This window comes from Tauraco erythrolophus, chromosome 27 (assembly GCF_009769465.1).
Source record: "Tauraco erythrolophus isolate bTauEry1 chromosome 27, bTauEry1.pri, whole genome shotgun sequence".
NCBI classification, from domain to species: domain Eukaryota; kingdom Metazoa; phylum Chordata; class Aves; order Musophagiformes; family Musophagidae; genus Tauraco; species Tauraco erythrolophus.
The window spans coordinates 2,065,753-2,089,036 of NC_141491.1; the positions used below are offsets into that span (position 1 = coordinate 2,065,753).

Sequence of the window (23,284 nt, forward strand, 5' to 3'; positions counted from 1 at the left end):
CTGTAAGCTGGGGGGGCTGCGGCTCCGGCGGTACCTGTGCTCCCCCTCCCAGCCATCACCTTACCCATGGCAAGGGTGGGACCTCGAAGGTCTGGTTGTAGCTCATCAGCCTCATCTCCCAGGCTGCAGCCCCTCGGCAGCACGGTGGGAAGGGGCTCAGATATCGAAAAAGGCGTGGAGGGGCCAGGACAGGTCTGCGCCCGCCCGGAGTTGCTGGAAGTGAAAGAATTCTTCTGGTGCAATAGGAAAGGCGTGCGCTTGGAAAGCGTCCCCGGGGATGAGCAGTCACGAAGGTGCAGGAAAACGCTACGGTTTGGAAAATTCTGAGAGGAGAAAACCCCTTTGGTCTCCCTTTGCAAATCTGCTTCCTCTTCAGGCTGCCCGCTGGCATCCCGCTCCCAGCTCCGCTCCTCCCGCGCCGTGCCAGGAGTGGCAAGAATGAGCTGAACTCCCAGGAGAGGTGCAGAGGGCGAGAAAGGTGGGTGGGCTGAGCACCCTGCCAGCCCCCTCAGCCCCGCAGCCACCTGCCTGTGGCTCCTGCTCCTTCCCGCAGCTGGCACAGCCGGCTGGCACTTCGTTTCCAAAGGAGCATGTCCCTGGGCTGCTCCGGTGGGTGGGAAAGCGTGAACTTAGTTTGACATGAAAGCAGTAAAACATGCGTGGACTGAGGCGTGCAAACCCTCCACGCAGGATACAAAATCAGTGAAATCTGATAAATAACAATAATTATGACAGTCTAAGCCGCGGATGCGGAATAAAATCTATGACGCTATAAAACCCACACTTCTCACTCCATCTGTGATGCAGAGCCCACCACTACCAATGGACAGGACCTCACCAAGCAGCCCCGTCTCCTTCACCAGCACGTTCCCTGAGCGTGCCAACTGATTTCCTTCGGTCAGCGACAAGCTGTGGTATCTCATTGCATCACCCTTCGTTCCTAATGGCTTTCCTTTAATAGAAAATCACGATACGTGCAAGATACTGGTCATTCTTAAATGGTTGATTTCAGGGGTGATGACGTTGAGAGATGGGCTTTCGTGAACACTGACAGAGTGTGGAGGGATGTGTTCACCCCTTCGTGCCCTGGCACCAGGACAAATGAAAGTCACACTGGAGAAAAACCCATGAGAAAACAATTTAAGAGAATCAAAGCCCTGAAAGGCTTTTCTTTGGCATTAGCAAAAATTTGGGGAAGGATAGTGAGCAATCAAGGAGCTCTTTCCTTTAAAAGTGAGTCACCAAACCCCGCTCAGCGTGAAGCACACGCATATGTGCTATAGGTACATGCTGGTGAGCTCACCCAGCCAGGTCACCAGCCAGGCCCTTTTGGGAAGGGACAAGGAGCCTCCTCCTCCTCTGCAGATCTTCATTCTGCCAGCACCCAAAGAAAGGCACGGGGCCCGTCAGACTGACACGAGGCTGCGGCACTGCTGGCATGCTGCCGGCGGTCTTGACCAGGGTCCTCCTGTGATGGGGACAAAAATCAAAGCAGAGACCAGGTTCTCCTGGAGGACATGAGGAGCTTATCCCATAACAGCACAATCCTGTTAAAGAGCCTCTTCTGTAGCTAAACCCTTCCCCGTGTCACCTGTGTAGCACCATTAGAAAATGCCCAAGCTGGGAACATGCCAGCCCTCTGTCCATCCCAGGTGCCAAAGCTTGGCCGTGCCAGTGAGCAGGAAAGGGAGAGCTGGAGAGCGTTGGGAACAGAGGTGCTGAGCAGAGGTTTGTGCCAGCCTGAAGGATTCAGACCTGGAAGGAACGACTCGGCCCTGACCACAAGAATTGCTGCTCGGAGCAGGGCAGAGCACTCAGCACCCCGTTGTGCTCCTGTCTCCACAGCTGCAGGAGTTTGGGCACACCTTGCTCAGCTCAGCTGATTCCTGGAGCAAAATGCACCGAGCCAGAGATCTACCCTCCAGTCTTACTCGAGCCTTGTGTCTAATGAATGCAGCAGTAAGATTTTATCGCTTGAAATATTAGGACTAGAGTGGTGCCAGGGACATACATGTCCGACTGCTCCGGCTTGTGCCAATAAGCAGCATTTACCTGGGCCCTGACACCTCCTGGCTGCACAGAGAGCTGACTCGGGGGTCTTGGTTCATTTACTAACACATTAGGCCTCTGCCATTGTCAGATACTCCAGTGATACGTGTATTAACACCTTGTGGGAAAACACAGTGGAAAAGGGATTTAGAGCATGCAGAACCAGTGGGTACCAGTGACGCGAGTGCAGTCACTGGCAGCTAACAGAGCCCCAAGTGGATAAAAACAGACCAGAGCTACACATCATGCACAATAAAAATGGTCTCGTGGACAAGCTGGGGTGATTTAGTATCATTCAGGTCTAAACTTTGGCCTCTCTGGTATGTCAGGAATGATGCATCACCCCTGGGATGCTGGCACTACAAGAGTGACAGCATCTGCTATGAAAGGGCACCACAGTGAATTCAGAAAGTTTTACCAACATGAAACATATAATTCCTCAGAATTTTAATAAACAGACTCAGCACAGTTTCAAGAGGGGTTTATTTATAGTAATTGCAACAGATTTCCACAAAACTTACTGCTGTCAGTAAATTACATGATACATACAAGAACATTTTTCTATTCAGCAACCACGCATCTTGCATAGAGAGTTTTCTTTTACTGATAAAACAGAAAATATCATCTCAAAAGGAAACACAGACATCTCAGGCCTGACATACCTGCTAGGACCTATTCTTGGAAGCATTTGTCACCCTGTGTCCCTTGTTTCAGCCAGAGCAATCAGCAGCAGCAGTCACGTAAGACAGAGCTCAGGTCTATGAGCACTGCTCTGCAGCATTAACTACACCAGAGTCGTTCCAGTGGGCACTCAGCGCTTGTGAATATACATTCTCTATACAAAAATTTTATAATTTAAACCATACTTTTATTAAATGATCACAGCTTATGTCCGCTAGCAAGAAAAACCCTTTTAGATTTTCCCTTGGAGAGTATCCTTTGATAGAAGTCAGCCAAGCGAGTGCTGTGCTGATTGGATCAAACTCACTATTTCCATTTAATGCAAGACTCTGCGGATGCATTCGCCTGTGTAGCTGGCCAGGAAAACACCCAGTGTCTGACCGAGCACAGCTGCAACCAGTGTCAAACTGCACTGATACAGTACATCATTTTCCCATACACCACTGGTGTGTGCAATGTCCCAGCAGCTTCGTCAGCCCCGGCTGTTGGTGGCTCGTTAATGCCTTCTGCTTTCTAATGAGATTTCTCCATCCAGTCTAGTAGGATGTCCAGCTCACCCAGGGATTTAATTGCTGCAGATGTGACATTCAGCTGAAATGATAAACAGCAACAAGTTGTAAGCAAAGACAGTGAGTACAACCCAATGTAAAGAGAACCTCCATATCTGCATTCATTACTAGACTTAAGTCATCAACTTACCCCTTCATAGTTGGCAAGTATTTGCTTAAATTTCTCAACAGATCCCTGTCCACACAGGCACTTGTTTTGCTCATGCTAGAGAAGTAAGATAGAATTCATTAGTTGGGGGGCTCAGTTTTTAAAAATAAGAGATCAGTTTCTAATTATGCTGGAAATTACTGCAGAGACTGAGACCTTGTTAAGCTCTGGAAAAGGCTGCAGGTCCTTAGATGGGATGTCAGCTAAGAACAGAGTTTACTCTGATAGACAGAGGGACTGGATAAATATCGTTCTTGAGAACTAACGTGGGAGTCGGATGATGAGTGGCAAGTACAAAAATTTCTCAGCTGACACACGCACTCCTCACATCACCCTTCTCCGTATTCTCGTTAAAACCATTATTATAAGAAAAGATTTTGTACCTTTATGAAACACTTAGGTTTAACTGACAGACGAAACTAAACCGTAGCAAAATCCAAGACTTACACACTGCCCGAGCTTCCTCTTCACGCTGAGGAAGGAGTTGGCTATGCTGCTGATTTTTCGGTTGATGTACGAGTCCTCGGTCTTGCAGTGCTTGAAGACTTTGTCCACGTAGAAGTTGAAGAGGTGAAGGATGATGCAGCATCTATCTGAAGACTTAAGGAATAAACTTAATTTCTAAAAGGTTTTCCAAAGTGCTTTAAACCTGCAGTCACAGCCTTTCCGCCCCGCTCTAGGATAAACCATCTCTAACACCAAGCACGGTAGCTGAGCACAGTGGGATGGTCTGACTCATATAAAGCTTTTTCAGTGGTGCCTGATGTAAATTGGTAACACACCTAGGAAATTATTTTAGACTGACTTTCCAGAAGATCCATCCTCAGCACCTCTCATTGAGGAAATAAAATAATTAGCCGATTTTGTAGCTGGGTATTAGAGGATAAGACCTGAAGCAGCAGCCCACATCTAGTGCCTTAAAGTGTAAGAGAGCTGCAAAATGCTTATTTATAATATATTTCATCTTCCAAGATCACATTCACCGCCTTTTGGATTCTTTAATAGCTTTCTACCCAAATCCTGATTCACCCTGCTATGCCTCCACCGCCCGAGGTGGTGCGGAGCCTCAGCTCAAGCTCCTGTAACTGGAGCATCACATGCAACAATAACCAAAAAAAAAAAATCTCTGCCCATCATTTCTGGAAAGACAGTCAGGGCGAAAGCCCGGTGCAGGAACCGGCAGTGGGACACCCACCTCTTTTCGTGTACGTGATCCACATCACTTTATCCTCCCTGACCTGTGCTGGCTGCCAGCGTCTGTGTTTCACAGGAACTTAGAAGAAGTCGTGGTATCGAACAACTCTGCCCCAAACGCCCTGAGCTGGTGCACCTCCTGAGTGGGGTTAGGATGCTGGCTGGTCAAAATGATCCACAGAAAATCCGGAGACACAGTGAGGAGACCTACCTTCACCTTGTGCAGAGACTGCGGGTGAGACAAGATGCTCAGGGTCTTGATGGGGTCTCTGGCTTGCTGTGTGGGAGAAGATGGAGATGGTGATGTACGGGCTGGCTCCGGAGGGCTTTGGGAGCAGCTGGCTAAAGAGCTTCCTCAGCTCCACGGGAGCCCGGAGAGATACTCACGATGTTGGCTTTAATGGCGGTGAAACCAGACCTGATCTCGGTCACGCTCACTGAAATCCTGCAGGGTCCGAAGTGGAAGATTTTGCTCCCGGCTGCCGGCGCCCAATTCAGCCAGGACAACATGGAGAACAGGCAGAGGAACAAGTGGGATCTCTTCATGCTGGCTGCCTGGCAGACCTGCTCAAGGAAGACAACATCGCCTCACTGTCTTTCCTGAATAACACAATTGTGATGCTTATGAAAATATACATATTTTATATTGTATAACTACACGTGAATTAAAAAACCCACACTGACTGGTATCTCTTACCCATTTCTTCTTTTCTCCCCACATGCAAGAGATAAAAAAATGAAACATAACTAAACATTTAACAGAAGATGTCAAAAGAGGAAAAACAACAACAACAACAAAAAACAAACCAAAAAACAAGCCAGTAAAAGATTACATATGACTAGATAAAGCTTTTCTGAAAATTTTTCATCAGAAAAATAAATATAGATAAATTAATTTTTTAAAAGTCTACTGCAACTGAAAGCAGCAGATCCCAAAGTCTGATCACAAAAAAAAATGCTTTCCCTCAGAAACAGCATACTTCAAACACAAGTTTTGTTAGCACTGAAAATTAAGGATGTTAATGGAAAAGACATTTTGTGTAGTGGAAAAGACAATAATGTGTCTTTCAGAGACACATTGTAGGAATACAAGGAAATAGACACGAGAGCATGGAGCAAAATGGCAAAATCCTTATTTTACCTTGTTCTTTGATGTGGGTTCACCTGTCTCGCTGCCTTCTGACCTGAAGAGCTCCGAAGAATGCGTTTTTATCCAGGTATCGGGAGGAAATAACTCTTGGATTAACTTTTGGGATTTTTCTTGCTTTTCCCAGCATGTGTTTCCCTTTGCAATTTGCTGAATTAATGAGCTAGTGAAAGGGACCAGCTCTCTCACCCATAGGTGTTTCCCTAACCCACGGAGGCGGGAAATCCTGGCATCACCCTATCGTTTTTCATTCGGGAAGAAGGACGCGACCAAAAGGAGGGACCATCATGGGGGTTCCATCCCCAAAACGCCGAGCTTGGGGGCTGCCCCTGGCACAGAGCTGCGTTGCCAAGCCCCCCGGAACGGGGCCATTCCTGGCTCCCACGGGGGTGTTGGGGCATGGGAATTCGAGCAGTGTCACCCCCCCGGGATGCCAGTGGTGCGAACCCCCCAATGTAGGAGGGTTTCTGGCAGTAGGACATGGCGTGCTATTAAAATAGTGTGACTCAGAGAGTTGGCAAGACCTTTCTCCGTCGCTGTCCTGGCACACGGGGCCTTCACGTGCCGCGTACGGGGGACCCTGCGCTCAGGCTTGCTCTTCAGGCGGGTGGACACTGATCTCCATCTCCATGCCCCCAGTATTGGGAGGTTTTGGGATGGCACAGCTCCCACTGTGGTGCCAGGAGAAGTCACTTGGTTTTCAGGAGCACGGGTGACTTCGGTGATCATGATGCACAGTCCAAAGCTATCACCCTGTAGAAGGACAGAAACTTCACTCAAACCTTCAGAAGTCCACCAGCCCAGCAGCAGCAGGGAAGTTTTACCCACAAGCAAAGACTTTAACTGCAAAGTCTATGATTACCCTGCCGCAAGTATTAGCTGCTGGGAAAACTGATAGAGCCAAGGTCCTCGAGCAGACCAGGCACGTCCTCATAGCAGTGTTTCAGATACAGATGGTCCCCAGGGAATCAGCATTTGCCAGCTGGGACATGCCATCACATGAACATGGCAATACTGGTGCAAAACCCAGGTGGTTCACCACACTTATGTCTCCGAGATTAGTTTGGTTATTTCTGTAACCCCTCCGGAGATAGCTAAGTCCAGCCTAGGAACAAAAATGAGCAGTTAAAGAAACTTCTTGAACTACCTATACCCAGTAGGGAAGGTCAGAGGGGCTTAGAGGGCACGGAGGTGGCAAAGACGCCCGTCTAATGCCATAGCCAACCTCCGGAGCAGCCGTGATGCTCTGGCTGAGAGCAGCAGCCTGAGCACGTGGCTGTTGCAACGCGGATCTATCTGTGTGCCACTGCCTGTGGGCCAGGGCTGCTCCGTAACGTTTTGCTGGGTGAGTAATTTATTGATAACCGAGCTCAATCTCGAGCGTGTATCTGTCATCAGGGGAAGACCAGGCAAAGAGATTTTATGCCCAGGCTAGTCATAGTATTGCAGACAGTATTGCTGAAACTGCCCCAAACGCCCCAAACACGCCTCCCTCACGCCAGTGCCTTCGCACTGGAAAAGCGGCCAAAAGGCAGGTCCAAATCTGCAGCAGGGTGCGGGTGCCTTCGCCCTTGCAGAGGTGCTGGAGGGACCCTCGGCAGCACATGGCGGTTGGTCCCTTCCTTCCTCCCCCAATTCCCAGCTCCTGCCTGTCATCGCAGCGAAAGTTTTGCCCGGAGCAGAGGAAGCGGCACCAGCATCATTCCCAGGCAACCCAGTGCACACCCAGCCTCGGTGAGCAAACGGGGAAAGAGGCAACGAGCTCTTACTTAATTATGTAAATTGCAGATGAGAAAAAGGGATTTCTTTTTTTTTTTTTTCCTTTTGGTAACTGAACTGACGCTCCAGACAGGTCAGCCAAATGCCAGCAGGCAAGAAAACAGTCATGAGTTAAAAATTGCCAGCCAGGCTGGTGGAGGAAAGATGGATGCTGGAGTGACAGGGAAACAGGAGAGAAACGTCTTATTATTGGGGTCCAGGGGCTTGCTCCATTCCAGGCCTCTTGCACGGTCCTGGGTGGGCATCCCTCGACCTCCCGGCCCTCTCACCAACCACGGGCCAAGGCGGCAGCAGCAGCATGGGTGAGGGGGAGAACAACCGGGTCGGGAGGGGGAGACAATCCCGCTACTTCAAAATAAAAAATGAAAAACCACATGTGCAGTGAGTGATCAGCCCAAGTGCTGGAGCTGCAGGAGGTCCAAAACCCTCGCTGTTGGGAGCAGATGGGATGGCATCAGCAGGGACCGCACTGTGCGTTGGACTGAGTCCTGGTGGCAGTGAATCAGCCAGGCTTGGCTTTCCGTGGGCAGCCTGTCCCAGGGAGGCTCTCATCACCTGCCCGCCAGCTGCAGCACCCTGCAAGCATCCCCAATAAAACAGCAAGCTGTTTCTCATGTGCTCTGGGAAGGAAGAGGAAAAGGAGAAATAGGGATTTCTGAAACACGGCAGCGTGACGACGCGGATGAGCTCAGACAGTAAAATGGGAACTGGCTCCCCCGGGCGCTCTCGGAATAATTGAGCCTTTCGCGTACGGCAGCACTGGGGAGCGCTGGGTGGGGAAGTGGTCCGCTCCCCGGGAGCCCTTCCAGGCAGCTCCCCGCTACCGGGAGGGCTCCTCCCTCGGGATTTTATGGCAGGCACGTTGTGACAGGGCACACTAAAAGCAGTTATGACCCAAACAACAAGCAAAGGCAGCACGGAGGGTCGTTCGCCAGCTGCCCCCCTGCCAGGGAATTAAAAACTGAGCCCTGGTTTTATGATGCACCCCCTGTGCATCATTAGCTTGTCGTTTATACAAACTCCGGCTGCCGCTGGCACCCACCAGCGCTCGGCCTCACCCTGGCATGCAGACGGCCAAGCGTGCAGGGTTGGCATCGCTGCTATGGTAACAGAAACATCTCAGGAACAGCAGAAAGCGCCAGGCTGCTGCAGACAACTGCCTCGGTGAAATGAGTAATGGAGCAGACGTTCCCGGAGAGGCCGGGAGCATGACAGGAGACGAGACACCTACTCACCGCCGGCTGGGGGCATCGGGGAAACGCGGCGGCAGCTCCCGGCCCCGCTCCAGCACCAGCACCGGAGAGCCGTGCCCTGTGCACGCCACTTACCCCGAGTTACTGCAGAACTGCTCAGCGTGATCGCTGCTGACACAGCTCCACATTTATTCCCTCCAAATATCCAAAAGCTTTTGTTTTCTCCTAAAGAAATCCTTCAAAAAATAACCAAGCTGTTCTGATCTGCAGCGACAAGAACTGACCACAGGCACGCGTTAACATTAGGTTTCCAGTAAAGTGTTTCATAGCAATAAGGTACCAGTTTCAATAGTGCATTACAATGTAGTTTCATGCTATGAGGAGATCTGATAATACTTTACAGACTAGTCTTGGTTCACCATTCTTTGTCATAACTCATATTTCACACCAGCTTTAGGTACACCAGCATTTCAGATATGAGCCTCATAATGGTGTGTACACAGATCCCAGCACTAGTCAATGTGAATGACAGAAATGCCTCCAGTAATTTTAATAAAAGAAAAATCAAGACTTTCATAACAAAGTCTAGCAACAATATCTGACCTCAGGAACTCTTCCTGACATCCTTCAGGAAAAGATCCACAAAAACCAACTTGGCCACCTGGAACAAAAATGCTTGTAGGACTTTACATCTCTCCTGATCACACTGTAGCGCACCAAAACCCTTGCCATAGGAAGAGAATTCTGTTTCCACAGGGAGAAAAAAATGTTTCCACTCGTTTTTTGTGCACTAGAGTAATTTCTTATGTACTTGCAGTGGTGTTCATTGTCAGACCATCCTACCCTCATCCCAGCTGGGAGCTAATGGGAAGATTAGTGCTGTGCTGCAGCTCTGAGTAGTTCTCAGCGCCTTAAAAATCAGAGGTTTAACTGTCAAGCAATCACCTGGCCCTCCAACCCAGAGCCCGTTTCAAATCTCGTTTGAACACGTGCTAATCTGGCACCGTCATCCTGAAATCCAGGGATTGACACCAGCGCCCGGACGGGTGTCACCTGCCCCATCGTCACCCTTTCCACGAGCTTCTGCACCGACCCGCTTTGCTCTTTGCGATGGAAACGTGCTCCGTGGCTGTCAACACCCTCTCCCAGCCTCCAAAACTCTGCCTGCTCTTCTGCCTCTTAATTAGAGCAGTTCATTATCACCAGAATCCAGGGGCCGGTTACGCCGCGGGCTTGCCAGCCCTGCTGCTCACCAGCCCTGCCGCTTGCCAGCCCTGCCACTCGTCAGCCCTGCCACTTGCCAGCCCCACCGCTCATCCAGCCCCAGCTCTGCAATGCTGCTGACAAAAGTAAAAAAATTGTTTTTCTCGGTAAACTCGTCAAATGACTCAGAAAAAAAACTCTGCAAGGAGTTATTGGCTGATAGGTGTGGTACATTGTGTGCCCTCTTCTCGGTCACGTTTCTAATCATAACCACTCGAATAATTCTGAAAATCAAACACTGAGTACTGCCTTTTGGGGAGGGACAGGCTCAGCACTGCTCGGCTTAAGGAAATGCACCTTTTATTCAGCCAAGCTCCAGAGATGTCCAAAGCCATGGGAGCAAAACTTCGGGCTGTTTTCCAGGATTTCTTCCCAAGTGGTCCACAGTGCTCTGGGCTCTCAGCAGCTTTAGGACTTCCCATCACGGGTAGAGCAGCTCCTTTCCCAACACCGAGGGGACTTCAGGAGAGCCTGGGAGAGTGTTCCCAACCCCGAGACAGTGTCTGAATCACTCTGATTTAGAGCATCACCCATGACTGTCTCTCTGAGGCTGTTTCTGCCGTTTCTTGTTACCTACAGCCCAGCCCACCATGTCCCCAGGTGTGTGTCTCACCAGAAAAGGGACAGTGCCACCTCTCCTGGGGAGCATCACCCCATTTCTGGAGGTGGCTCACCCCTTCCTTGCTGGATGTTCTTGGCCAAGTCACGGTGGGTGCCCGGCTGCGTAGGGCTGCACGTCACAGAAAACGACACTGCCTCAGCCACCGCCTTCATGGAGCAGATGTGACACTCGTCAGCGTGACTCACCCATGGCAGCGCCACCACCGGGCCAGGATTTCACTCAAAGAGGGTGAAAAAAAAAACTAAAAATGCAAAAAAGGAGTGCTTTTTTTTTCCCCCCCCCTCCTCTAAGATTCACCTTTGTGGAAGAGGAAAAGCGTGGTGGAGGATCTCACACACCGACAGATCTGTTCTGCAGAAAACCATTAATTTAGTCACCGGGGTGGGGGGGTGTTGCTTCCCCTGTTTTGATAAAACGTGAACTGGTATTTTGGTTATCATAAATGGCATCTTCCCCAAAGGGAAATGCATATTTCAGGTCTTCACAATTTAATAGCACAGCAAAAGAGCAGCTCCTGCCAGCTCGGCTTCAGCCATCCGGCGCTCGGGTCTCAGCAGCCACCTCTGTGCCCGGTGGGTCCCTGGCAAAGCTCATGTTCAGAAAGTCACACGTCCGGCCAAAATGGTGCTGTGCTCACATCAGGCGAGTGCACGAGCTGTGGGTGATGCCAGGGACAAGCCCAGGGGAGTTCAACACATTCCTGCTAACGTCAGGAAGTGGCTGGAAAATCAAATCCCTCTTGGGTAATTTTCATCCCAAAACTGCCACAGCTCAGGAGTTATCCAAAAGGTTTAGCCATGCCCCTGCTTGGGTACACGTCACTCTTTTGTGATCATTCCAGCAAGGTTTCCCAGCCAGAGAGTGAATTTCGGTAGTTTGGTTCTTTTCTTTTTCTTTTTTTTCACACCATGGGAAGGAAATTGGCTATTTCAGAAAAAAAAATCGGGGTAAAGTTGCCTGAAAAGCACTGCCCTGCCCTTGAAGATGAACAGAAGTGCCCCAGAGAACGACGTGAAGCCCAACGCCCGTGCCGAGATCGGCACCGGTCTCCAAACACGCACACATTTCAAAGACTCAACCCTGCAACGAGATCAAACACAGGCTTCGTGAACGAGGGTTTTTCAGTTTCCTGGAGGTTTCAGAACGTTTTTGATGTGGCCACCTGACAAATTAGCAACTGGGCCTCTCTATCGAATGGTGATGGCGATGTACAGAAAAGAAAGTGCCGAGGTGGAGGGGAGGCTGCGAGCTGCCCGGCCGTGCCCTCGCCGCCTGGCAAAGCTGCAGCGACGACCAACACTTCGCAGAGAAACGAAACTTTCTTGAAAGGTCTTTCCGAGGGAGAGAGCTGCGATCGGTGACTACGAAAAATGACCCAAGAATATCAAACTTCCATTTTCAAAAGCCACAAGAAGTCCCCACGCACACCTTCTCTGCAGATGTCAGGTTTGTTTACTACGCTCGCTTCTCATTTGCAACTTTTTTCTCTCCTGCAATTAGCGCCACAATCATAATTGGCGTTACCAGCCCTCCTGATGCTCCCCTTGTCCTAGGGGGCTCCCATGCAGGATGGGTTATGCTGCTGACAAAGCAAGTTTGCTCCTTGGAAAGTGGGCAATCGAAAAGAGACATGAGACAGAGAACCAAAGAGGAGACAAAAATAAAATTAGCCAAAATTGAAGAAAACAGCTCATTCCAAGGATAGAGATTTTCCATAGTGAGCCTGGGGATCCCCAGCTGAAGCCCGTGGATGCTCCTGTGACTCAGAAGAGGTTGTGCAGGCAGCTCTGGGGTGCTGTTCCCCATCAATGGGCTCTTCTTTGGAAAAGGTTTGTTTACGTTTAGAAAACTAAAGCTGAAGTTCTTTACTCTGAAAATTCAAAGGAACAGCCATGGAAAATGGCATCAGTTATCAGGAGCTGTCTGGAGCACATCATAGAGATTTAGGGAGAAAAAATAATCACAGATAACAGAGCAACGGCGAGTGCAGAGAGTTATCAGGGGTAATTATCTGTGCTCCTGGGTAAGCAACAGCGGAGCAAAGCCTTTAATGCACACCTGGCACAGCTGGCAAGGGCACTGCTGGGCAGGGGGGTTGTTTCTTGTTGAAATATCAAACGACCCCTCACTTCCTTCTCCAAAGCCTCACACAGAGCTCTGAACAGCGTGGCTTTTCAAATAATCACAGTGATGCCAGGAGAGATGGGAAACAGCCATCACATACGCTGCTGCTGTCGCTGCCACCGGGACTGACACTGCTGGGGCTGGCACTGGGCTCCGGGCAGTGGCATGGCAGATGCCAGACCGCGGTCTGCTGAAACGCATGTACCTCTTGTGTTCCTCTGTCCTTGTTTTTGGAAGAACTAAAAACTGATGGGATAGCAAAAGTCACGCAGGGCATTTTTCAGAAAACCGAGCTTGACTTGGGATGCGAGCGAGCCCTCGAGCTGTCCCACACCGTGCCTGGGTTTGCCCGGGAGGGTGAAACGTGCTGATGATGCAGGCACTAAATGACACCTAATAGAGGAGAAACTGAGTGCTCGCTGCTATCAGCTCGATTTTTGAATTATCCGGGGAGCAAATGAATCACTCCAATAGCCAGTCAGAGCGCTCATAGATTTAGCTTTCACCAAAACTGAAACCTACATTTCAGTAAATTAGCTGTGGTTCTGTACATAGCCCAGCTCTTCAGCACAGGTTTCGGTTTTGGCTGGGTTAATATTGCCTTGAGGACGTATCAACTCGGGACTTGAGTCTCAATTTCACAACCGAGAGGGGTCAAAGCTGGTTTCGATGGTGCTGGACGCACGTGAGCCCGGGCGGAGGCACCCGACGTCGGGCAGGGACGGGAGCTCTGCCTGCTCCGGTCCCAGCTCGAGGGTAGAGAGAGGTGGGAGGGTAAGGACAGCAAAAAGAGCTTATACTGGCAAGTCACAGCCACGCATCTTCCCTACTGCCTACCTTATTTGATAATACTCGTCCCTGTGGAAGTGAGAAAACACAGGCAACTCAGCACCGACTGCCCTGGATGCAGGGATTTCCAGAGGTTTATCTTGTTAGAACCCACCGTATGGCTCTGCCCCCACCCTGGCACACTCAGGGAGGGCCGGGTTGGTCGCAGGACATCGGCCATCCCACCACAGCCCGGGCAGAACCACAGTGTCCTCTGATCTCAATGGAAAACTGCAGACTCGGTGACCTGCAGCACATCTCCCCGCTGCGCGAAGCGACCGACAGAATCCCTTTAACCATAACCATGACTCAGGGGCATCGCAAGGATTGCAGCTCTGACATTTGACTCTGTATTTTCAGCAAACAGGCTGCCAGCCTCTTCCAAGGAGCACACACTGAATCGCCAATCTCTCCTTTCCCGACAGGCAGGAGGCAGCTGGCAGAGGAAGTTCGCTTCAGATCTTTCTCCTTCCTCTTCTTCTTCTTCTTTTTCCTTCTTTTTTTTCGAACACCATTTCAGCAAGAGGGGTTTTCCACCATCCAGATTCATCTTCTGCTTCCTACTTGCAGCCCTCAAAAGCTACGTAGAAAGCAAGATCCAAAAAGGGACTTCAGTGCCTGATCCCCTTACTGAAATGAACCTCCCTTGGACTTCCACCAAAAGAGAAATCCTGGATAATTACCTAAGAAGCACCAGCAAGACCTGCGTGAGCAGAAGCGGAGCAGACGCCCCGGCTCCCGCGGAGGGAAGCAGGTCGTACCCCTGGCAGCAATGCGATTTCAGTAATAGCTTTCCAATTGCTAAACTCTACTCCTTTCATAACTCAAGTTCACTTTTTCTTCGGGTCTCTGTAATTAAGACACCTCGCAGAGAAACAGCCAGATTACATCACCTGCTCTCTGTAAAAAGAAAACAGAAGGGGGATCTGAAGACAAGGATGAAGAAAGTTATAAACAAAATATTTAAAACCCTCTGAAAAGCACATCCGATGGACCATTTTTTAATCACGAAATCTCTGCTTATGTAGGTGAGGTCAAGCAAAGACTATTCTTCCTGCTCCTACCTGTGACACAGCCAGACACACACCCTGTGCTGAGCCTGTTAACTAGAAATTCCTCGACTTAAAATAAACAAATCCAACGGAAAAAAACCTTCTAGCAATTCTATTTTATTGCATTTTCCCCCCAAAGGGCAGCAGTCTCAGCAGCAGCCTTCGGGCTGATTATTCTGGGAATCTGCATCATCAAACTGGTTCCCTTTGCCCTGACCCTTCTCAGAGGGGCCCCCGAAATGTCAGATTTGAGTACAGCCTGGCTCAGCCATCGCTCTCTTTTCTGGTTGAGCAATGCACCGGCTCAGAGCCCGGGCTCCAGCCACTGCCCCATGGCTTGCAGGGGAATCTCAGGGCCACACCATTATCACACAAATGATTTCGGAGCGGAAAACCGCAGCGGGACCACACGGGAAATCCCCTGGCAGCACCGGGGATGCTACAGCATCCTTGGTGGCACCGGGGACCACCCGCCGTCACGTGCGGCATCGCCGGCCGCAGCACGTGCTTCTCGGAGCGTTGAGGGGGCGGAAAAGAAAACCCAGGATTTCTCAACCCACAGCACGAGCTGCTCTGCACTCTGTGACAAAAACCACCCCAAAACTCCGCTGCAGGAGGGACGAAGCCAATGGTTGGCTTCAGGCCGAGGGCCTGATGCTGCGGAAAGCGAGTGAAGTTGCCTCCGTAGTTCACCCCGACGGTCACGTTACGCTTCCGAGCAGCTGGTTTGCATTATCTGATTTCTCAAACCGTGATAACTGGTTTCTGTCTTATGATCATTCACAACTATAAATAGTTTGTATTTGTATTATCGGTCAGAGCATTGATGCCAAGTCATGACAAAGACAATGTTCTCCAGAAGATCCACGCATCCCAGTAATATCAAAACTAGAAAAAAAGAGACTCATCAAAACAGCACTCGTGAAATGACTTGTTCAAGGCAGGAGTTGCTCAAAATTGCCTCTGTAGGATGCTCAAAAAAAAAAAAAAAAATGGCAGGGCAAGGGATATTTGGGTAAGTCAAAATGGACCACGTATTCAGGGTTTTTTTTCATATTTTTACCTTCTTAACTTACCTGCAGACAAACTCGTCTGACAAAGCCTCGTTCATCCTCCCCGCTGGCTCGGAGCACACGCTCCCCACTCCCTGCAACGCCAGCACTGACATCTCCTCGGTTTCTATACGACAGAAACAGGACAGGGCTGTGAGCATCGGAGAATCCCTGGCAACGACTTATTGCAGGAGAAAAGAAACGAGAAAAAAGGCAATAACACCTCCGTTTGTAACTGCTCCCGCGTGGAACGGGAACAGCCTCGCATGGAGGAGGGCAGCACCGCTCACCTGGCACGTGGCCGGAGGCTGCACCGATGGGCTCGCCAGAAGACCCAGTGATGGGAGGGTATTGCAGCTCCCACCCCCCCGACTCTGCACACCCCTGTCAGAGTGGCTTTAATCAGCAAAGTACGTGTAACCTGGGGAAAAAAGCACAGCTTGATCTTCTGTGTTGGCAGAGGACACCCTGAGACCCCAGGGCAGGATATTAGAGATGTTGTTCTCTGTCATCTGCCTCATAGGCTACAGCAAACTTCCAAATATTGAGGGGTTATGTATGCTATTAAAAAAGTTAATCACCAAATCCTTGAATCTACAGATGGAAGGAAGTCTCCATTACTTCATGCTTTTCGGTGACAATTCCAGCTTGATTTAGACCAAATGGAAGTTTTGGACCTGCTAAGAACTTCTTATGTAAGGCTCTCCCTGTGTCATAGTAGAAGTCCCAATAATGTCTTCTATTCATGATTAGTAACCTATTTCGGGACACTTAGATGTTACAAGACAAACCAATGACATTAGTTAAATTTCCAAAGAGTAATTTGGGATTTACCTGTTGAGGTCGATGTGAGTCACATCATTGCAAAAAATTCTGACAAAAGAGTGCTAGAAAGCAGATTTCCAGAAGCAAAAAATCCGACGTCATGCCTTGCCAGCAGAAAAAATTCTTAAAAAAAAAAAAAAAGAGCAGTCCACTTTGCGCTTCACCCATCAGGAACCATTAGTCATCAGCGATGGGGCTGCTGAGAGAGCAAATGCTGTTGCTTCAACACTGCTCTTCAGACAAGGTGAATTAAAGGCCATCGAGCCCCTGCTTCCCCCAGAGCGTCACTGGCAGCAGATCTCCCGAATCTGAGGGGATGAGAAACGGGGAATTTTTGAAAAGCAAAGAAAGAAACACACCATTATGATAGCCTGGAAATCTAGGGGATCCTCCAAGCTGTATCTAGAATACACAGTGCATTAAGTACACAATGTTCCTTTGTCCAAAAGCAATGAGAGAGACCCAGAAGGCAAAAAAAAAGTAAAAACTTGCCCACATCAGGCTTTGCCAACATAGGAAAAGCTACACACATAGGCAGCCCCTTTATTGAGAAGTGTGAGATGCCACCCTGCTCCAGAGGACAGGACCCTGGAGCCCACCGAGCCCGAGCCCTGCTCGTGCAGGGTCAGCAGCACACGTCAACCAGGTCCAGGTCCAGGTCCAGGACAAACCTTTCCTCGTGCCAGGGTGTTTGCCGAAATGTCTCTGTTTTAGTGCAGAAATGCCATTCTGCCGTCCTGCGGAGCGTTTCTTGTGAACATGCAGCTCTTAGAAGTTTGTGGGAGGTGGGGTAAAAGTGCATGAATGGCTTTTGAGTAACACACTTTCCTTCCTGAAATGATCTTCTTGGCAACCATGAAAGCTGTTTCCTAAAGGTTTAGAGATACACCCACGGCCCCCGGACACTCTTTAGGAAAAGGTGCTTTATTCATTCATGCAACCGCTTCGTAGTACTGCAGAGTCAGTGCGTTTCCACGGCAGTAAGCACAGTGAGTCAGAACGAAACTGCACCGTCAAGATCTCTGACACGGCAAAGGAAACACAGGTAAACACAGCAGAGGGCCGGCCGTGCGCAGGCCAGAGTTTCCTTTGTGGAATGGACACATCTGGCTTACGCTCGTACCAAAAAAAAAAAATTTTTATATATATATATATATAAACCAGGTTCCAAAACAGGGAGGAGGGAATTGCACAAGACTGAGAACTGCTCGGCACGCTCCAGGTGTCAAACTGAGATGACTTCATGGAGACCCACAGATGGCCCCAAAATAAGAGCAGTTTGGAACGGAGCGCTCAGCCCCTGGGCAGGGAGGAAGGAGGGCTCCCAGCACCGCGCCGGCTCCTGCCTACAGTGGAGGAGGTTCCTGTGTGCCCGAGGACCATTTGCTTTGCATCCCACAAAAGCACCAGCACCTAAACCTACAGCTGAGGCTGAGAGTGACCCCTCCACTGCAGGGGACCCGATTTGCAGAGAAGCAGCTGAGGCTGCATCCTTCACCGAATAGCTACGGGCCAGGCTGGCCACGGACCCACTCCGAGGCACGGGCTCCCGAGGGCATGGCACCCACCAGGACCTTACCACAGCAGTTCCCATGCCCTGATGAAACTTAAGCAGCCGTCCAGGTCTTGGCAATGAAGCTTTATCAACTGGTAGATTTTTGAGTTAACTCAAAATGAGCAAAACATCTCCCAGGGTGGGAGCCACGGGGGGAGCAGAGAGAGGTGGGATCCTACCAGCGGAAACGGGTTGAGTTTAAACCCACCAGGTTTTGTCTGCTGCTGCTCGCCCTTCTCCTTTCTCATGGCTTCTGCTGGCAGTCGAGGGGAGAAACCGCACGGCTGCGTTAGAGCAGGGGAAGGAAAATGGGTCACCAAATACATGACACAGGCTGTGGTTCAGATAAACTAGTGTGCCTGCAGTGATTCAGCGGGAGCAGGCTTCCCCAGCTCCTCTGGAAGAGGCAACACCAACAACAAACAGAAAACAAATCAGAACACAAAATCCCACATTGTCTCCGCCTCAAACCCTTCAATTACTAATGTTTCACCCCCTCTGCTCTTACTCACACATACGTGCACCAAACATTCCTCTCTTTCGCTCCTAAAAATAAAAAAAAAAAAAGAAAAACTCTAAATATACAGTAAAAAACAATACTCTCAATTTTTCCAGCATTTCTTTTTGCAACAAGTCCCTTCACAGAGGTTTGCAAATTCAACATAAAAGAGGTTCAGTGCAGTGAAGGAAATGAGAATCGATTTGTCCGAAGCACTGCATTGAAGGCAGGCTGGGAAGAACACCCTATTTCTAAACCAAACCCCTCTGATTTCAGAAAGGCCAAATTCATCTTCACTTTCTCTTTCTCGCAGAACAGATTCCCAAATTTGCCAGTGAAATATTTATCACAAGGAAGCAGGGGGGGTGTGTACTAGTACATATCGAAAGAGAGCATGAAAGAAAGCGGAAAACAAGAGAGACGTCAGAGGAATTATCTTCAGCTCTGAACTGGTAATTTTATCAGAGCTGGGACAATAAGTCTCCGTTAACAGAGTACACCCAGTTCATAGAGGCAGCGCCAGGTTCCTTGGATGGGGCTTATGTCCATTTCTAGGAAACCGAATAGGATTAAAGAGCCAGAAACAGCAATCCTCATGGCCTGATACCCACTTAACTCCAGGCACCAGAGCTAAAATAGCAGCTCCCGTGGCACAGACCCCGCTCCCACCAGCTGCTCCGGGCGAGCAGCAGTGCACGAGCCGGAGCAGCAACGTGTCCATGCCAGGCTGGCTCCTCCGCCGCATCCCAGGGCTAATCCCATCAGCAGCCAGGCATGACACCAGCTGAAGTTTGGGAGCTGAAGGGGGCGAAAATTCACATCAACTTCAGCAGACATATGCAAGAACTGAAAAAAAAATTAAAAATTAAGATTGAAGATTCTTATGTGTATTTGCAGGATAGCATTAGAATGCCAAAGGAGGAGACAGGGTATTTGTAGAGGTTCATTAAAAGCAAAGCTGCTGAATTATGCACGGTGCTGGGGATCCTACGGGCAGGTTTGATACGGAGGTTTAAAAATAGAAACACTTTTTTTCCCCTAACAATAGGGCATTCATCTAAAAATAAAAAGTAACTGTGAGAATGCAAAAGTAACCTCACACAGCATCTTTTCTTCTTCGCATTGTATCTGAAGCTTTCCTCTTTAGCCACATTTAAATTTACAAGAAGCAAGCAATGAAAAAAAAATGCAGAGTCTAAGCACAAAAGATTTGATGGGGTGTGAGGAGAGGAGGGGGGTCAAGAGAACAGGAAACCCAAGTTGACGGGAAACCCAAGTGACATTTGGTTTTAATGAATGACTTAAAACCCCAATATTGCTCGCCAGGAAATGGGGAGAGGAAATTGAGTGGTGTTTTGAGAGTATAAATTAGGGGCTCCATCAAGGTGAAGGCTACAGATCTGCTTTTTACCCTCCTGTGAAATTCACCCGAGAGTTGGACCAAGAGGCAAGCAGCTCGTTTTTGCAGCATGCAAACCTGCTCAGCCCTGCTCCTGCTGCTCCTGGCTGCCAGCACCCTGCCTGCCCGCTGCTCGCCCTCCGAGCCCAGCTGCCTCCACTTCTCCGAGCTCCTCCCTGCACAGCTCAAAGAGCTGAGGATCAAGTTTGAGGAAATTAAGGATTATTTTGTAAGTATAACCCTGCCTGTCTCTCCGCCTTCTCGTTTTGCTTGCAATGTTCAGTGATTTGGATGAGGAGGAAGGCAGCTTCCTCCCAGCAGAAATTACTTGGTCGCGCATCGTGCTGTGGGCTGACGGGGATGAGCAAGAGAAGTTCAGTTTCGCTGCTCTCTGACAGATGACATGCAAGGGTTTTCTTCTTAGTTTTAGTTACAATGAACTCAACAGATTTCATAATGAATTTTTGTGCACCTTACTAGTCAGACCTCCCCCTAAATGTTGCAGATGAAATTATTCACTGAATTAATAGGAAGGAAACAGTCTCTTCTTCAGGGCAACGAGGTCCAGCCTCGCTGAATTCAACGCTAGAAGAAAAGGGAAACCTTTTGCTTTTTGCTGCAGATTTTTTTCTCTGAAAGAACCACAAAAGCCTGATCATGGTATTTTATGACTAGAGAAACGCTGCAGCAACCAGCACTTGCTGCGGTGCCTGGGAAAGGTCCCCGCTTCGCATCGCAGCTAACGGGCACCTCGGGGCTGCTGAGAAAGCAGCACGAGATACACCCAGAGCATTTGTTGTTGTACTGGTGCCGACCAGGATGGTTGGTCCCATCTGGGGCACTATTCCAGTTCAGGTCAGCGTGTTCTGGCAATAAACCAAGATAATTCTTCAGATGAAATCTCAGGCTCATGTCAGAGCTTGTATTTGCCATCAAATGAACACAGTCAAGACTTTAGATTTAAAGCTTGCTGCAAATCTCCCAGTTAATGTTGGGAAGGAATATTTTTCTCAGGAAAGTTTTTAAGTACCTTGGAGCCATGGGGCGATGCTTCGGGTGGTGCCAGCCCACCCCGCTGCAGCTCTCTGGTCTTCCAGAGCCGACGGTGCAACAGAGGCACTGCAAGAACCAGCACCCTCCGCAGATGCCTTGTCACTGGAGACTGGCAGAGATGACAAAAGCGGGGGGGTTAAAGCCTCCTGCCCTGGCGAGCCGGTGGGCACACAGGCTGGGGTGGATCCCTCACGTCCAGGGGCTGCCGTGACTGTGACACCTAGGCGCAGAGCGGTGCGGTTTGCACCAGCACTCCCACACCAGCACCCTGGGCAGCTGGACGTGCAGCGCTGGCAGAGGCGGGAGCAGTTTCACACTAACGAAATCGATGGCACCGAAGCTGGTGATTTCATTTTCTCGCTGTCTCGACCCGGCAGTAGTTGCACTGCAAGATTACGGACCAAAGAACGGGTGACGCCCGTACCTGCCGTTACCGCGCCGCGCACGGTGCTGGGTGCTCTCTGCCTTTGCTTCAGGGAGACCTTAAACAAAAACAAGTGAAACAATCGCTCGGTGAGGCAAAGTGAAAAACGAGTGGTGACTGTCTCAGCGAAGCTCACGTTTCCATTGCATCCTTCTACAGCAATCAAGAGATGACGAACTCAGCATCCAGTTGCTCAGCTCCAAACTGCAGGATGAATTTAAGGTAAGAATTATAATTCTCATCTAAGTCCTTGATCCTTCAGCCGGTGCTGTGCAGGAAAGGAAGAGCATTGGGAATGGGGGCAGCTCCTGATGTGACACCAGGAGGGTTCTCCAGCCGAGCAGTGACACATGTGTGCCTGGCAGGGTTGACACGTGGTTCCCCCCACATCGCAGCCGCAGCGAGTGGTGCTCACGTGCCGCGAGCGCTCTGACCGCCACCGCGCTTTTGATTTTTAAAACCACCACGTGGGTGCTGGTGGTCAGCCCCAACGTGGTCACCTCCTCTCGCCCCAGGGGACCTTCGGCTGCCAGTCGGTGTCGGAGATGATGCAGTTCTACATGGAGGAGGTCCTGCCCAGCGCCATGAGGACCAGCACGCACCACCAGCGGAGCATGGGCGAGCTGGGCAACCTGCTGCTCAACCTGAAGATAATGATGAGGCGTTGTGTGAGTGGAGCTCAGCACCACACAGGGGGGACAAAACCAGTGCTGCGGCGAGGCAGGGCCAGTCCCAGACCAGCAGCAGGGTGGGGAGTGGGTGCTGGGTCTCCCTAGGAGCAGGAGCGTGGTGGCAGGATGGTGCAGAGAAGCAGGGCTCTGGCCAGTCAGGTCTGGCAAACCCCATAAGGGTGAGGTTTCTCCTAGTCCCTGCTCTCCAGGCTTTTATCGGTTAAATAAGGATGATTCAGAGGCTCCGTTCAGAAACGCCACTTATTTGCAGCCAGCCCCACCCAACAGAACCTGGCTGCAGAGATAAGGGGTGGGAGGGTGGAGGGTCCGTCCCTCACCTGGGTGCAGGAGCAGCGTGGCTCCTGAGGATGCCTCCCAAAACCAGCGTGGCGCGGCCGTGACCGCATCACCTGCCGCAGGCTGAGTCAGACGGGACAAACGCTGCCCCGGGCAGAGAGCACCGCGGGGCTGCCCTCGCCAAGCCCCGCTGGCAACGGGGCTGGGAAAGGGCTCGAGGTCCGTGCTCGGGTGGCACCGGGTTCCTTTCATCAGCGCACGGTGCCAAGCAACAGCAGCTGCTGCCCCACAAAGCCCCACGCGGGGAAGGTGGAGAGCGGTGGGGTGGCACTGACGAGGGGCAGGAGTAGGGGAGAGCCGCGGCCGCGCGCCCCGGGGAGGGAACCTGTGTGGTTGAAGCTTTTGCTCTTGTCCCGTTGCAGCAAAGGTTCCTCATGTGTGAGAACAGGAGCAAAACCATAAAGCACATCAAGGAGACGTTCCAGAAGGTAAGATTCCTGCTCACGCGGCTGCGCAGAGGCCAGGCAGTGGATCTTAGTGCCGGCTTCAACTTAGGACAGAGAACAGAATCCAAAAAAGCCTTTAATTACATAAATACCTCAGGCAGAGAAATCCAGAGAGCGATGCTCAAAGGAGCAGCTGGCGGGTTCCCCTGAGGGGTTGGACAAAGAAGCTGGAGATGTCGGTGGAGGGAGAATATTTCTAGTGGTTGTGCATCATGTGTAGCATCACGTTCAGGCTTGAACAGACTTGGCTTTCACCTGCAGATGAACGAGAACGGAGTCTACAAAGCCATGGGAGAGTTTGACATTTTCATCAACTACATCGAAGAGTACTTGCTGATGAAGAGAAGGAAGTGA

At 50.3% G+C, this 23,284-nt stretch overlaps 2 protein-coding genes across 2 annotated transcripts; one reads left to right on the plus strand and one right to left on the minus strand.

Annotated features, from left to right (window-relative positions):
- Positions 1 to 3,243: 3,243 nt before the first annotated feature.
- LOC104374048 (interleukin-20) lies at positions 3,244 to 5,187 on the minus strand. Its single transcript, XM_009980069.1, has 5 exons — positions 5,029 to 5,187; positions 4,853 to 4,918; positions 3,895 to 4,047; positions 3,430 to 3,504; positions 3,244 to 3,321 (listed from the first exon to the last, which is right to left on the minus strand). Exons 1-5 carry the CDS (start codon positions 5,185 to 5,187, stop codon positions 3,244 to 3,246), a joined length of 531 nt encoding a protein of 176 aa, XP_009978371.1.
- Positions 5,188 to 20,049: 14,862 nt separating this feature from the next.
- IL10 (interleukin 10) lies at positions 20,050 to 23,284 on the plus strand. Its single transcript, XM_009992386.2, has 5 exons — positions 20,050 to 20,208; positions 21,616 to 21,678; positions 21,972 to 22,124; positions 22,847 to 22,912; positions 23,192 to 23,284. Exons 1-5 carry the CDS (start codon positions 20,050 to 20,052, stop codon positions 23,282 to 23,284), a joined length of 534 nt encoding a protein of 177 aa, XP_009990688.1.

Coding starts and splice junctions, on each gene's coding strand:
- LOC104374048 (XM_009980069.1), bottom strand. CDS start 5,187: ATGAAGAGATCCCACTTGTTCCTCTGCCTGTTCTCCATGTTGTCCTGG. Junction 4,919..5,028: donor CCGCCATTAAAGCCAACATC/GTGAGTATCTCT, acceptor TCTCCCACACAG/CAAGCCAGAGACCCCATCAA. Junction 4,048..4,852: donor AGTCTCTGCACAAGGTGAAG/GTAGGTCTCCTC, acceptor TTATTCCTTAAG/TCTTCAGATAGATGCTGCAT.
- IL10 (XM_009992386.2), top strand. CDS start 20,050: ATGCAAACCTGCTCAGCCCTGCTCCTGCTGCTCCTGGCTGCCAGCACC. Junction 21,679..21,971: donor AACTGCAGGATGAATTTAAG/GTAAGAATTATA, acceptor CTCTCGCCCCAG/GGGACCTTCGGCTGCCAGTC. Junction 22,125..22,846: donor AGATAATGATGAGGCGTTGT/GTGAGTGGAGCT, acceptor GTCCCGTTGCAG/CAAAGGTTCCTCATGTGTGA.